Genomic DNA, 15,107 nt, shown 5'->3' on the forward strand with positions numbered 1-15,107 from the left:
TAACACTTCTTAATTTATTAGACTGTTATTTAGAAACTTATGAATTTATTTTTGATTTCCTGGAAGACAGGTGTTGATTAAGTTTGGACCTTTGCCAGAGCAGTGCGAACTCTTCGTTAATGAATGTCTTTCTGAGACGCCAGCATTGATTCTTAGATCTATGACTTTATTTGCGTTTGCTATAGAAATAAATACTGTTATAGTATAAAAAAAGCTTAAGACCAGTCTTCTACTTTACATAGCTTATTTTAAATAATTAGTTCAATGGAATATTTTCATTATATGGAATTCTTCAAGAGCCTCTGAATGGCTCTGTTTAATTATCCTTGAGACCACCACCTCCCAAAATTAAATATTTTGATATTGAATATTTTCACTTTTAAAAATATCCAAGAATTTTTGATGATGTTGTTTCAGCGATGATTTTTTATTATTATCCTGTGACATTTTGGATTGAAATTCTATCAATTACTCGTCATATGTTTGCTTTATCGAATGAAACTCTTATTTCTGTCATCTGTTTTAAAATGTGAAGCCGTTATTGTTAAACTGTTACCTTGCTTGTTTGATAAAAATCCAGAAATAAACAATTATTTTTTACCCATCCCTCTCCTTTACAACTAGCAGATGCGAGCTCTCGCTTTTGACCAAGTTTTTTTAAAAATGGAAATATCAAACTGAATTTGTGCACGAGGAATTTAAATATATACTAGAATACATTTGTATGTCTGTTTGTGCGACATTAAAGCGCAAAAATCTTCTTTTTTTAAAATTTTAATTTACGTTTAACGTGCACCGCGCGTTGAGAATATCGATTTTCTCCTAAAGAGAGACCAATACATACGGCGGACCTCCCTTCTCCTTCCTCAATTTACAGCTTCTAACCTGCAGAATGATATGCTGAAACTCAGGTGAACTTAATCCGCGACAAATGGACGAAATAAAAGGATCAGCAGGTTGATGTCTCATCTCAATTGTCCATTACTCACTGCCAACAGGCAATTGTTTCGATGACAACTTTACACAAGTTAAACAGTGAAGTTGATATTAATATTCCACTTAATTTGGAAAATATTTCTGAGGTACGCGAGCTGGACATGTTTGATTCTAAGTTAACAGTTTGGGAGGACTATATTGTAGGAATACAGCTGCTGTTGACGGGTAAGTTGGGAATACTATGTTGTTTAGAGAAACTTTTGGCGGGTAAGTTGGGAATACTATGTTGTAGGAACACAGCTGCTGTTGGCGGATAAGTTGGGAATCCTATGTTGTAGGAATACAGCTACTGTTGACGGGTAATTATAAGTTGGGAATACATGTACTATGTTGTTTGGTTAGAGCAACTTGTGGCGAGTAAGTTGATAGATGTATCTTGTTTGGTTAGGGCAACTTTTGACGGATAAGTTGAGAATATTATGTTGTTTGTTTTTGGCAACTTTTGGCAGGTAATTTGGAAATATTATGTTGGTTGGCAGAGCAATTTTTGACAGATAAGTTGGAAATACTGCGTTGTTTGGTTAATTGGGAGCTTTATGTAGCTGGAATTATATGGAAACAGACGTGTAACTTGTATGATGGATTTCTATAGACTATCGGAATGTTGAATGTTATATTGCAATTCTTTCTTATTTTTTATTTATTGTATTCGAATTGAGAAACTGTAAAGCAAACTGGTCATTTATATTTTTTTGATTTCTGAATTTGATGATTTCTTATTTTTAAAAAGTAAAAAAAAAAATTGGGTGAGGTTGGATATCAGAAAGGTTTAATAAACAAAGCGAATTCTTTCTTCAAATTCAAATCCATTGCGTTACAAGGTGCTTTCTAAAGGTTCTTTTCCATAACCTTGCTTCTAAGTACATGCAAACGTTATACACATTTAATCCCTAAAATGTCACTCAATGATAAATTACTGTATGACATTTAATTATATTTTTAAGTAGACATTTTTTACTGCAATTTGTTAACAGATTTTCTGTTTTAAATTCGTTTTCAGTGTATCGATCATTTATGCTATAAATGTGGCTAATTCAGAGACATATTTATATTGCTACGAATTCATAGTATGCAAGCTCGCAGGCATGTTCAATAACATTCAGCACCATAAACTAGTTTTTCAAGTCACATATATTTTACCTTTCATGAGTATATAATAATTTGAAATACTTGTATATGTAAACAACTTTCAATATTTGTATTACTTTAATATGCAAACTAACAATTACTAACGTGCTTTAACATTCTTTAACAAAGTTACAAAAGTGGAACCACCAAAAGTTAGGAGAAAGACTGATAAAAGACGTGTAAAATTTCTTGCTTTAAATATATGAATTCAGTAAGGATTTGGTAACAGGCAAAACCTATATGCATCCACTCTCCTTGTATAAAAGGTCTAGACATAGAAACAGAGATAATAAATACTTTTATATATTCCTTCCATTGGCAAACATCATTTTCGATTACAGTATTTATTCGTTTACTTATTACCACCATCACTTTTAAGTTAGTTTTCTATGTAACCGTGAAGATGCGTGTCAAGATTATGTAAGAGTTTAAGACTGTATAAAGCTAATGTAGGTCTTCTTCATTGATTGATAGATCGTCTTCGATTATATAGCAGAAGACCGTAAATTAGGGCGCAGGATATTTTATAAGTCATGGCATCGAACATGCATCATGTCGTCAGTCTTATAGAAGTAACCTTGAATGTCAGTTGAATAGATTTGGTTTCGAAATCAGACACTCTTATACACGGAGACTTTCTACGACAAAAGATGAAGACAAAAAGAGATGAAAATCAAATACAAAATTATAAAAATCACAAACTAAACTAGAACAAACAAACAAACAAACCCCACCAAAAAACCCACTGATGGTAGAAAAAAACCCATAACCCCTTTTCTTTTATCTTAACTGTGAAAAAACGCGAATTAAAAAAATCCCCTTTTCCCAGAAAATACTTTTTTTCAGGTGAAATATCCTTCAATTTGTTTTAACAAAATGTCCAATTTTTGCAATTCTGTTAAAATGTCCTCCGCCCGAGCCATTGACGTGGGCCCTGAAACTGCTATTAGTTTAAATTTACCTTAAGCTGTATTTTTCTGATCACCATGATCATATTTTCCTTTTTTTTAAATTGTGTTTTCATTTTTGTGATTTGTTCGTCGAATCTAAGTTAGATTTGGGGGGAAATATACAAACCTTTAAGCAGTTCAAAAATAATGATTGTGATTACTGTCGTGAATAAGTTTTTCAGGTAACAAGTTAAACAAGGAATATCGATCCTGATAAAGTTCAAACGTCCTCAATTTCAATTAAATTTAAGTTGAGAATTCAAGATACATTACAAAATATTTTAGACAAAATAGTTAGCCATAATTTATCAATCTCATTTCATCCATTTGTTTGCTAGGTCTATTTGTATCTTATTTATACAGTGTATTTATTTGTTTTTATTATAATGATTTTTCCCAAGGTTCGTGGTTACATATTTTTAAAAATTCGAAATGAGAATTATGAGGAAAGGGAAGCTCAGTTTATAAGGCCTCATTCGAAAGTCTCGACTTTAACTTCTAACTACCTGATGTTTGATCAAGAAGCAGTCATTATACCACAGGTACTTATTTCGTATACTGGGCACCCCTACTTATTTTTACCACAAAGTACCTTACTCATTGTCAGGCACCCCTGCTTCAAGATCGTATTTTGTTAATACATCAATCATTAACCTACTTTAAAGTGGCATAGTTCACTTTGAGAGACATTTTCTTGTCAATTTAATCGTCTCTGGTCGTGCCTTTTTAATGTAAACTACTCGTTTATTCATCGAAAATTACCTCGATACAAAATAAGACCGTAGATGGGATACATAAGCTTCCGGTTGGGGTTATAGTTGTAGGATAAAACCAGAGACTACCAAATGTATTCCATTCCGAGGTCTCTGGTTTATACTATATTAATATTCTATGCTACATTTACACTAAACAATACTATAAAATTGTTTTTTCTTCAGCGGTAAATCCTTTGTGAATTTTTCGTAATTTGTGTGTACTAAACTAACAGCCTTGTTCCGGCGGATTACTTCATTGTAAACCTTGCCGTCAGTGACTTAATCCTATCTGTTGTGGGGCTTCCTTTTGGAATTTCATCCTCATTTTTTCATCGATGGAAGTTTGGTGCAGGCGGTAAACAATTTTATTCATTCCCTTTTTTAAATTAAAAAACTCGTTATATTCTTTCTGTGATCGGTTTCTTGGACTTACGCCGTATACTGGCACTGAAAAACTGAATTTAGGATTTATTTTTACTTAAAGAAAATCATTTAATAAGAGGAAATAGCAGGTTTCTCAATTACCAGTGCCTTGTATCTATTACTCTGATATATGAGAATATATAACAGTTATAAGTCAAAGCTCAAGCCTGTTTGAAAACTTAAAAAATATAAATTGGATTCCAAGGTAAAACAAACAAATAAAATGTTAGGCATTATTTTACCGAGGACTGTTATAATTTTAGCGAGAGAAAAAAAAGCTGATTTGTAAATTACATGTTTATTTGCTGGAAGTCATATGCAGTTCTGTTTGTAAAAAATGTCTCCATTACGTATAGGATGTAGTGCCTATGGGTGTCTTGGATTTTTCTGTGGAGTGGTCAGCATATCTACATTAGCTTTGATGAGTTTCTCAAGATATATCCATGTGTGTAAATCCAGCAAATGTAAGTAGATATACATTTATTTGTTTCAATGCCTTTTATTTACAATGAACTAGTACAAACCATTGCACGTATACAAGTTGTTGCCATATAAGGCCATAACTCCATTGCTTTCAGTGACATCTTCTTGAGTAATAAGAATCAAAAACTACATGTAGGATCAATCCCTTTGTGGATAAAAGTCAGAATCTTTCGTGTACCTTCATTAAATACTTCTGAGAAATCGATCTTGCCTTTTTTCATTAGACCAGTAACGATCAACATCAATAAATTCAGTAATAGTTACTAAGAAAAGTACGCCCTTATTTTTTGATATATAAAGTTACATAAGCTTCGGCACATAATTCGTCATTGAAGTGATGTAGGTGTGCGTAACTGTGTTTACGAGAGAGGTATGGAGTACGGGGGGAATAGTTGACTTAAACAGCCGCCATGTGGGAAGTCCCGAGACTCAGCTTATCTCACCTAGTTCTTTGTAAACAGTGTGGCTGGGTGCATTATGTTTTGAAAGGAGTGGAATAAAACTGATTGATCCTTTTTCTTTTATAAAATTTCCTCTTCTGATTTGAAATTAAGGTATAAGCTTTAACTAGATATTAGCTGCAGATCTGTAGCGTTATAGTTTTATATAGTATCTAGTTACCGTCAAAGACTACTATATAAAACCATAACGCTACAGATCTGCAGCTAACTAGATATGTGCTTGTAAACCAATTTGAATGATAATTACATGGCAAATACTTTGGAGTATTTGATTGATTGTATATTGTTTAACGTCCTCTTGAGAATTTTTCACTAACATAGAGACGCTACCACTTGCCGGTGGAGAGCTGCAAATTTTGTCCTATACTCGGCACGCAGGGCCATTGAGCAGGGAGGGGTCCTTTTCGTGCCAGCATCTATTGCGACACGGGACCTCAATTAATGTACGGTCTTGGTCTCATCCGAAGGACTGGTCTCCACGTCCCACAGTGGGATTCGAACCCGCGACGTAAGGATCAACTCCTTACTTCGCGACTCTAGAGCAGACTCTCTAACCGTTGCGCCACGCGGGTGACCTGTCATATTTGTGAATGATTCATAGCAGTCACTTGTAGATATACTTTAATTTATAATAAACCTATAGAAGCAAATAATTTTAGAATAGTTTTAGATTTAACCATTTCGTTACAAAACAGACGGATAACTGTGTTGATGGAACTCTGCAGTAGATAACGATAAATAGGAAAAATTAGTCTACTAATGAAAGGAAGACGAAGAAAACGAGAAAGACAGATATTATTTTCATTGTATTCTTACGGGAGAGTGGACGACTATTTCCGCGTGCTTGATTATGGAGATTGTTTATTAAAGCAATCATATACTTTTTGTCATACTTTGATTAACAGAATGCCGTCATTGTCCTTGAGAAACAAAAAAAAAAATAATAATAATAAACTGATCCTGAATGCGGACCTTGATCAAACAATTATGCTCACGTGTATTTTCAGATTATTCTAACAGATTTCTCTTTATTTTACGGAAAAGAAATGATTGACTGAGTTCGATTTTTTCTTGGTAAATTTCTTATTTAAGCATGTCATTAGTTTATAACAAAAAAATATCGGTTACAACCTATTTCTGTTAAACATAATGTGAACAGGGTTCTGATACTAAGACGTTTATCACGAAGTAAATTGGGATCATTTTGGCTTCTCTAACGTCATCTGAAATCCGGAATATTCGCTTTCACCGATTTTTTTAACAGAAATCATTTTAATTTACAAGTTATTTCTTTCGTATTCTCTTTAATTTAGAAAAAAAGAACTTTGAAATATCAAATGCTAAAGCATTAATCAATCGAATTTATCCCGCTCATATTCCTACGGGAACGTCAAGCAAGAAGTGAAATCGCCCAAGAACTGATTGTATAAAAACAATCACTTAGATTCTCTCTCTCTCAAAACTTTATTAGGATTTACAAAATGCTTTCAAACATGTGAAGTAATTTAGAATATAATAGTATTTTTTATGCCTCAATGTTTTGCTTAAAGAAAAAAGTTATACCCTCATTTCTGGAAGCGCCGAGACATAAAATCGCTCAAACTTGAATGACTTCATATTTTAAAATAATGGACCCATACTAGAGAATGATTTTTCCGGAAAGAGTAACATTTCAATATCAGTGTTGGACTTCGCCAGTTATTCAAATTATCCCATGTTTCCCACTATCGTTGATGCCCTGGCATAGTCTCCTCACTAGACAGTGATTCCTTAAATAACTACACCCACCTCAATCCCATACACAAAAACTAAAAAATTTTATGTATAGAGCAGCCCGGTCCTCCGGGCTATAATTAGGTCACCATGTTACTATTAGGCTGGTCGCCCGCGTAGCGTAGTGGTTATCTAAAGCGTCTGCTCTAGAGTCGCGAAGTAAGGAGTTGATCGCGGATTCGAATCCCACTGTGGGACGTGGAGACCGGTCCTTCCGATGAGACCGTATAAACCGAGAACCCGTGTCGCAGAGGTGCTGGCATGAAAAAGATCCCTTCTTGCTCAATGGCCCTGAGTGCCGAGTACAGGACAAAATTTGCAGCTCTCCATCGGCGAGTGGTGGCGTTTCCATACGAGTGAAAAATTCTCTGGAGGGACGTTAAAACAATATACAATACTATTAGGCTGTTCCATTTAACACCAGGGGGTCAATGTGTTGTTGGAATGCAGACGATTTGAGCTTTCGTTAGATTAAAAATAGCTTTTAATTTAATTATAAATTTGTTTGTAACATATAGAGGCATATATATTGATTAATTTTTATGAATGTATAACAATAAAAATCAGTTGTCTGTTTTATTGCTTTATCTGTAAAAGACGAATTATCAATGTTATGGGGAGGTCCATGGAAGAGCCCAACTTTAAAAGCATCCATCAGCTTCTTTATGCAATACCCAGTGGTCAGACTGCGAAAGACAATACATCGATGTCGTCATTCTTAAGTCCAATATTAATTTTAACTGTACAGGTTTAATACGTGTGCCTGGTCTGATAATTTTTTTATGACTTCTCGTGATTCATTGGAGAATACAATGTCTTTGATCTCAGCAATACCTGTATATAGTAGAATATAAAATTTTTTACCTATCTGTGTAGGATTTGGGAATATCTAAATGGGTGCCTATATTTGATCATTAAAATTTGTTTAATATTTAAAATATTTTATTTACCCTTGAGTATTTAAAATCATTGATTCACCGGTTATGATGATTACTATGAAAAGCTCTACCAATAAAATTCTTGCCATTCTGTTTGGAATTGCAGTCTGGATGAGAACAAATTGGTTATACGTGTAACCTGAGAAACTCGTGAGGAAACCGTTTAGCTCCACGAGAGTCTTGTTTATCAGTTTTATAGTAGTGACCTCCTCAACAATCTTGATTTAAGTATTCTGTTCCAATATCATATTTTCATCATTCTTTTTGTTGAAATTGGAGTGTCAACTAGCCTATAATATAAACAACTACAATATAATCTTAATCCGTAGAACGCAAAAATATTCATGTATACATCATATTTAATTAAATTACTATACATGTATAGATAATAACATTTTTATCTACAATCTATATACACGTATTTTTATTTACTTTTTTTCATAAAGTTCCATAACAATTAATTAATGGCCATAACCCAAATACGTATATATCTGGCGGGAGATAAAAACTACCGATATAGAATCTGTATTGCCGAATGTTAAACTGGATGTAGATACTAACTTCTCCAAACAACCGAATTCTAATAATAATCATCAACTTATGAACAGTTTTTTTAAAAGTTTAAATTCTTCGGATCTTTTTAAAATACACTGTATACTTTCTTTACTTATTAACATGTATGGTGAAAGAGCGTTTCCGACCTCTATATAAAGGTTTGTTTTGGTTCCTCTTATGTCTGAAAATTGTCAAAACAACGAATTCGGGTGGTCCTTCTGGATTGCCATTCCTATGTCTATACGATATATCCTGGTGAGCTTGAGATAAAAGATACCACAGAGTCTGACACATCTGTTTCATACTTGGATATTTTACTTGAAAAAGACGTTAATGGTAATCTAACGACCAAGCTCTATGATAAACGTGATGACTTCAACTTTTCTATCGTCAACTTCCCTTACTTATGCAGCAATATACCTTCATCACCTGCATACGGCGTTTATATATCTCAGTTGATTCGATACGCAAGAGCATGCTCTACATATGAACAATTTCTAAAACGAGGCAAATTATTGACAAACAAGTTGATGAAACAGGAATATCAGCAGTCTCGTTTAAAGTCATCATTTCTTAAGTTCTTTGGTCAATACAATGACCTTGTAAGCAAATACAATTTATCATTGAGTCAAATGCTGACTGACATTTTTCATACTAATTGTTAGTCCATTATTTATACACTGAATTGACGACGGATTTTTCCGTTATTTCCCGATCATGACAAGGAGCACACCGTGGCGGCGGGTGTGACCGGTCAGCAGGGAATGCTCACTCCTCCATGGCACCCGATCCCACCTCTGATGTTTCTGAGATCCGTGTTTGCTCCATTCCTATTTATGTTCCCCAAACGAATTTGGGGGACATATTGTTTTTACTCTGTTTCTTATCATTTGTATTGTTCTATGGAATTTAATATTGAATACTGTTCGTTATCTCCATATCCTTCATACATCGTCACACTTTAATAAACAGTCCTTAATCTTGAAAAAAAGAGGAGAAATCTGCAGTGTTTTGATAAAAGACATTAAAAATATCCATAATTGAGAAAAGTCAAAATAGAATATAAATAAGGTGTGTGTCCAAGTTCAGTGAAGTGTGTACAATGTTAGCAAATTAAACAAGCCAAATAACTTTTACATCATATTGTAACAGAGCTATTGCCAATAATTACAAATCATTTTTTAGTATTCTTTTTTATTGAATACCGTAAATCATCTTATTTTCAGCTTCTTCTCTCTCAAAATATACAAATTTCTTCATCATCGGAAGTTACGTGTACGCATGCCTATGGGCTTCACTTCCGCTGTTAGGATGGGGTCTATCCGGAGTGGAGCCATATGGAACTTCCTGTACACTAAAGTGGACAGCCAACAAAGGTTTTGTGACCTTGATGCTGATTTTATGCATTGTGTTCCCAGTCATTGTAATGAAATTTTGTTATGGAGGGGTGTACCTTTATCTCCGTAGACATTGCAAAGCATTTCGAACAGTACGGAGTAAAACGGGAGACAACATTCGGAAAAGGGAGGAATATCTTATCAAGGTTAGTTTTAAGGATGTATATAAATGTAAATTTCTTTAAACCATCATATGATTTTTTACATTTCATTTTTAAAATATTAATTCTGTACTTTTAGCTCACCATCTTCCCAAGTCAAGTGTTTCTGATTTGCTCCGCTCCACATGTGGAGCGGATCAGAAACTGTTGACTTGGGAAGATGTGGAGCGGATCGGATCAGAAACTCTTGACTTGGGAAGATGTTAGCTCACATGACCTTATGTTCAAGTAAATGTTTCAAATCGAAGTTTTCAAACAGTTGTCCGTTTGTATGTATGTGTGCAAATCAGACAAAATCTATTCCTTATTACATGTAGGACCTCTTCTCTAGAACAATTTTGACCATATTTTATTATTGTTTAAGAAAATTTGAGTTTTTTGAAATGAAGAACCAAATTTAAGGGTATATAAGTAATAGATAATAAAACTGAAGAGAAATCCTTTAGAAATCTTCTAAAAAACACTGCCAGGTCCAGAAATAGATATTTTTTTATGAGTATATACATGTATATTCAAGATTGCACAAATCGGGAACTCTGGATTGAAGCTGGTCACGTGACGAGACTTACAGACCCTATGACAAGGGGACAAAGTAATTAACATATGAATAGAAAATACATGTACTAGTAAATTGCAAATAGAAAAGATTTAAAATGTTGCGCTTTAAATATATTTTCATTTTTTGAATGAATTATTTATTTAGAAGTATCTTTATACGCAGATGCATGTATGAGTACCTCAAATTCCTGATAAACATAGGTCGATTTCATTGTTTTATCTAATAAAAATAATATGATTTATAATGATGTCAACCATTGCACCTTCGCGTTGACTCCAAACACTTGTAACCTTGACCTTCTTGTAGAGGACTTTATGACTGATGTAATTTCTCTTTACATAATTCAATACTGATTAAGTTAAAGATAAAATATCTAATACTACCTAGTTCTCCAAAAAGGGCCTCTTCATTGCCCTGCATAATTACTGTACTAGTTTTTTGCGGTTAGTAATTCGGAGATTAAGTTTTTTTGAGATATCTTTATGAGCTTCAGATTAACTTTTTTCCCAAGAAAATATTTTCAAGGACTAGATTGGGCCAATTGTTTCCATATCTAAAATTTACCCCTAAAATTCTAAATATAAGTTTTGATTGTTTGAACATAGTTTATTGATATCAATCAAAAGGATTGGAAAAAAAGTTCTATATAACTTAGTGAATTCCTCTCCTTAAATATAAATCTAAATATAATCAATTTCAGTTAAATGTGAAGTTTTACTTTACGTCACGATCTAGTTTGACAGCTGCGCTCAAGGTAAATAGTACACGCCTCCTAACCGCAAGCTTTACGACTGGAAGTTTCTTCTAATCCCTGATTGGTTGCTCGTGCAAAAAACTATTTCCGTGTCAATGTTGATAATATGAGTTGACCAATCACAAAGCGGGGGCGTGAATTGTTTAAGCTGGATGCATCTGTCGAAAAAGATCGTGACGTAATGCAAAACTTTACACTTAACTGAGATTGATGATATTAGTCAAGGTCATGGAGGTAGACCCTACTGAGAATTTCAAACATTTTGGCTTTCAGACCATTCTCTTTTGCTATAATTTATCTGCAATACCATGTTTCGCATTCTGCCTTTTTGTCTTTTTTTTCTTTAACATGCAAGACTGGAAAACTCAGTTGACCCAGCTACTTGGCAATAGTATCTGACAGAATTCAGAAAAAAATTAAAATGGAGTTATGTGTTGGAAAATTATTTTTTCAGGTTAAAATATACCAATTAAAAGATACAGTTTGTTTAGAAATATTAAGGTGCCCTTCTAAATGGAACTTTTAAGTATTTTACGATGCAATTTCAGAAATAGATTTTTAGTCGATTGAAATTTAAACAGTTTTATGGTGGAAACAAATGTTTTTCACATAGTAGTTTGAAACAAGTCGTTCTCAATATAATTAGACAAAGGAATCTTGGGTTTTTTTCATTATACTTTTGCTGTAAACTTTTATTACAGAAACAAAATCCTGTTTTTAAAACTCCAATAGAGTAACCAGAAACTATGCAATAATTTGTTTTTTAGCATCATCCAGTTTAACTGGGATAAAAAGTTTGAAATGAAACAAAAATCAACTGAAGGTTCCAATAATCCACATAATTAATTGTCAGAAAGAGAGAAAAGTTAATCAGACGATCTGTATGGACCGAGGGCTTTAATTTTAGCACACCTTAGTCAATTTAATTTTTTGTGTGTAGCCTTTATTTCATTTTATAAAAGTCATATCAAATCACTCAAATTAAAGAAAATTATTTTATTGGTAGAAAAATAGATGACTGTGAAATCTTTATAGATATTGTTTTATTTTGATCAATATCCTTCCTGCACTCTTCGTGACATTTAAAATCATTAATTACTCAACGTAAGATTCGTAGTAACAGATTTCAAGTATTGGCTAAAATTGCAATCATCACTTTGAGCAGCTGCTATTTAATATATATAAAAAGGGGGAAAATAGGGGGATAACTCGGGAGTAAAAAACAGAAGCTTATTTACAGTTTTAATTTTGTGTAGTTGCCAACCAGTTTTGCAAATTATTATTCGGTTATGTATGCTGACATTGACGCTTTTAAAGAACTATTTAACGTTATTAACTGTGATGTATTTCACGCTCTTAACTGTGTTCCTTTTACTTTGCTTCAGATGGCTTTTATGATGTGCTGTGCTTTCATGGTGACGTGGACGCCGTATGCCGTTGTCAGCTTTTGGGCGGCCTATGGCGAAGCCAAGAACATCCCCCTGAGATTAACACTAGCTTCAGTTCTCGTAGCCAAGACCTCCACAATATGGAACCCATTAATATACTTCATACTGAACAAAAAATTCAAGCCTCACATTCGACTTTTTCTTCGAACATTTTTCAGGTACGATAACAATGCTCAACAAAGACGACAGAGAAGCCTTTGGCATTTTTGTCATAGTCGATCTTCTACCATGTCATCCTCTATCTAAAATGGATTTTGGAATCACGCATAGCGTGTGGAAGATGGAAGCCATTTCCCAATTACTTTTGGGCTTGAGGATTATTTCATGAGAAAATTGGTCAAAGGATTTTGTGATTTAATGCTTCCCGTGAAGGATAGTTGTATGGATGCCAAAGCTACACACTACTTCATTCAATTAATTTATATTATTAGCATTGTTTGTTGTCTATTTTAGTTGTCCTGTGATTTTTTTTTATCAAACCATGAAAATGTGTTTATTTCATCTTCAGATATACATGTACAAGTATACAGCACTATTATTTTTTTCCAAATCTTTTTCTTGGGACTCGTTTATTGTCTTGCAACGATACATTTTTTATTTTGAGAAAATTTACTTTCTTGATGGATGTAAATTTTTAAAATCCTGTGAAAATGAGCATGGAAGTTGAAGGTAAATTGTAACTTTTCTCAAAGAAGTGTATTTATTTATTCAAGAACTTGGGGATGCCGCTAGATTCCTTCTTTCTTAATTTTATATACCTCCCACTTGAAAAGTGAGAGGGTACAGTGTATACAGTGATCGGGATGTCCGTCCGTCTGTCTGTATGTCCGTCTGTTACTCTTTGGGGTACCCATCTCCTTGTGCACCTCTGATTTTACTTTTTGATCGGACACATCTTTTGGGTTTCCCATGGCAAAACATGGACACTGTCTTTTTTTAAAATAATACTTAAGGGTACCCATCTCTTATCTGCAACTCCTCCTATACCTCTGAATAAAATTTAATGATACTTTGACAGATTCTTTATTACATAATGCTTTTGTGCATCTCCTATATTACTTTTTGATCCAACACATATTTTGGGTTTCCCGGCCACAGCAAAACACGGACTTTGCCATTATAACCATATGAGAGGCGGGGGTATCATTTTGTGAGCCCATCGCTCACAATAGCTCTAGTTTATATTTCGAATTTTCTCTGTATGGGATGTACATGTAGCTATTTTTGTAAGTAACCTAACAACGAATTCATGCATAATTTTTTTTTACTACTGTAAATCTAAAAATTACCAAAGATAATGAGAATTAATAGTCATTTACTAAATCTTTTGTTGTGAATAATTTTTTAAAAATTGTTCTGCGAAAGGTGCTTGCAAATATATACATTGTTAAATTGTTCTCGATTTTTACTTTGAATAAAGGTTTTTCACAAAAAATATTATTAAGTGCTTATCTGTATTAAACATACATTGATCATTATTTGACGCTTCCAGCTATAAATGGTTCTCAGAAGTTGGAGGTCGATATGCTTCTCTGTGAAGTCGATACATGTACAGTATATCTATGAATTTTAATTGACCAAAGAAAAGGGCTACATTATATTATTTGTACACAGCTTCATCTGTAATCTTATTTTTCAAAGCATATATCATCAATTTGAACCAACGAAAAAAACCTCACAGGTTTGGTTGGTTTGAACATATTTTAGTGCAAAAAATATATACGATGGGGTTGGGCACATCATTTGCCCTCTCCCAACATGTAACGTCACACAAAAGCGAATTATAATTGTTTGAAACAATTTGTACAGCATAAATCAACTCACAATACAGAAATACATGTATGTATATACAACTAAATCATACATGGCAATAATGAATTTTTAGAACAATCAATTAAATCTGCCAGAATGCTGAAAAAAGAATATAAAACAGAAAAGAGATATTCAATTTCAGGAGTACTGAGTAAGTATCCCCAGAGTAAAGTATACATTGTGTCAACAGCCCAGAACTTGTCGAGAAACTCTTTCCTGGACTCGGTGTAATCAGGACATTAGTAAAACTAATAATGTTTGTCTCCTACCTTTAGCAAGAGCTTTATGGAATAGATATCATTATTGTACACCTAAAAAAGATTTAGCGTTTTTAGCACATAATTGCTTTAGTCTTGTGTGCAGTTTATTGTTGTTCACTGGACTGAACTGAACTGAATTTATTGATCTCTTCACAATTTTACAATTGTATAGCGAGATATAAATGTAAACAACAATGATGACAAATAAAAACATATATAGCATGCGTGAGTATGAGGATAGACAAATAGTACAA

At 33.4% G+C, this 15,107-nt stretch overlaps 1 protein-coding gene across 1 annotated transcript; it reads left to right on the forward strand.

Annotated features, from left to right (window-relative positions):
• The first annotated feature begins 1,010 nt into the window (after window positions 1-1,010).
• Window positions 1,011-13,274, forward strand: LOC134252896 (opsin-5-like). Its single transcript, XM_062735437.1, has 6 exons — window positions 1,011-1,161; window positions 1,229-1,295; window positions 4,063-4,184; window positions 4,609-4,716; window positions 9,689-10,005; window positions 12,719-13,274. The coding sequence occupies exons 1-6, from the start codon at window positions 1,011-1,013 to the stop codon at window positions 13,025-13,027; spliced, it is 1,074 nt and encodes a 357-aa protein (XP_062591421.1). The 3' UTR covers window positions 13,028-13,274.
• Window positions 13,275-15,107: the final 1,833 nt, after the last annotated feature.

This window comes from Saccostrea cucullata, unplaced genomic scaffold, assembly GCF_032062105.1.
Source record: "Saccostrea cucullata isolate Sc308-1 unplaced genomic scaffold, CSIRO_AGI_Scuc_v1 ctg1394, whole genome shotgun sequence".
Taxonomy (NCBI): domain Eukaryota; kingdom Metazoa; phylum Mollusca; class Bivalvia; order Ostreida; family Ostreidae; genus Saccostrea; species Saccostrea cuccullata.

Coding starts and splice junctions, on each gene's coding strand:
- LOC134252896 (XM_062735437.1), top strand. CDS start 1,011: ATGACAACTTTACACAAGTTAAACAGTGAAGTTGATATTAATATTCCA. Junction 1,162..1,228: donor AATACAGCTGCTGTTGACGG/GTAAGTTGGGAA, acceptor ACTATGTTGTAG/GAACACAGCTGCTGTTGGCG. Junction 1,296..4,062: donor AATACAGCTACTGTTGACGG/GTAATTATAAGT, acceptor CTAAACTAACAG/CCTTGTTCCGGCGGATTACT.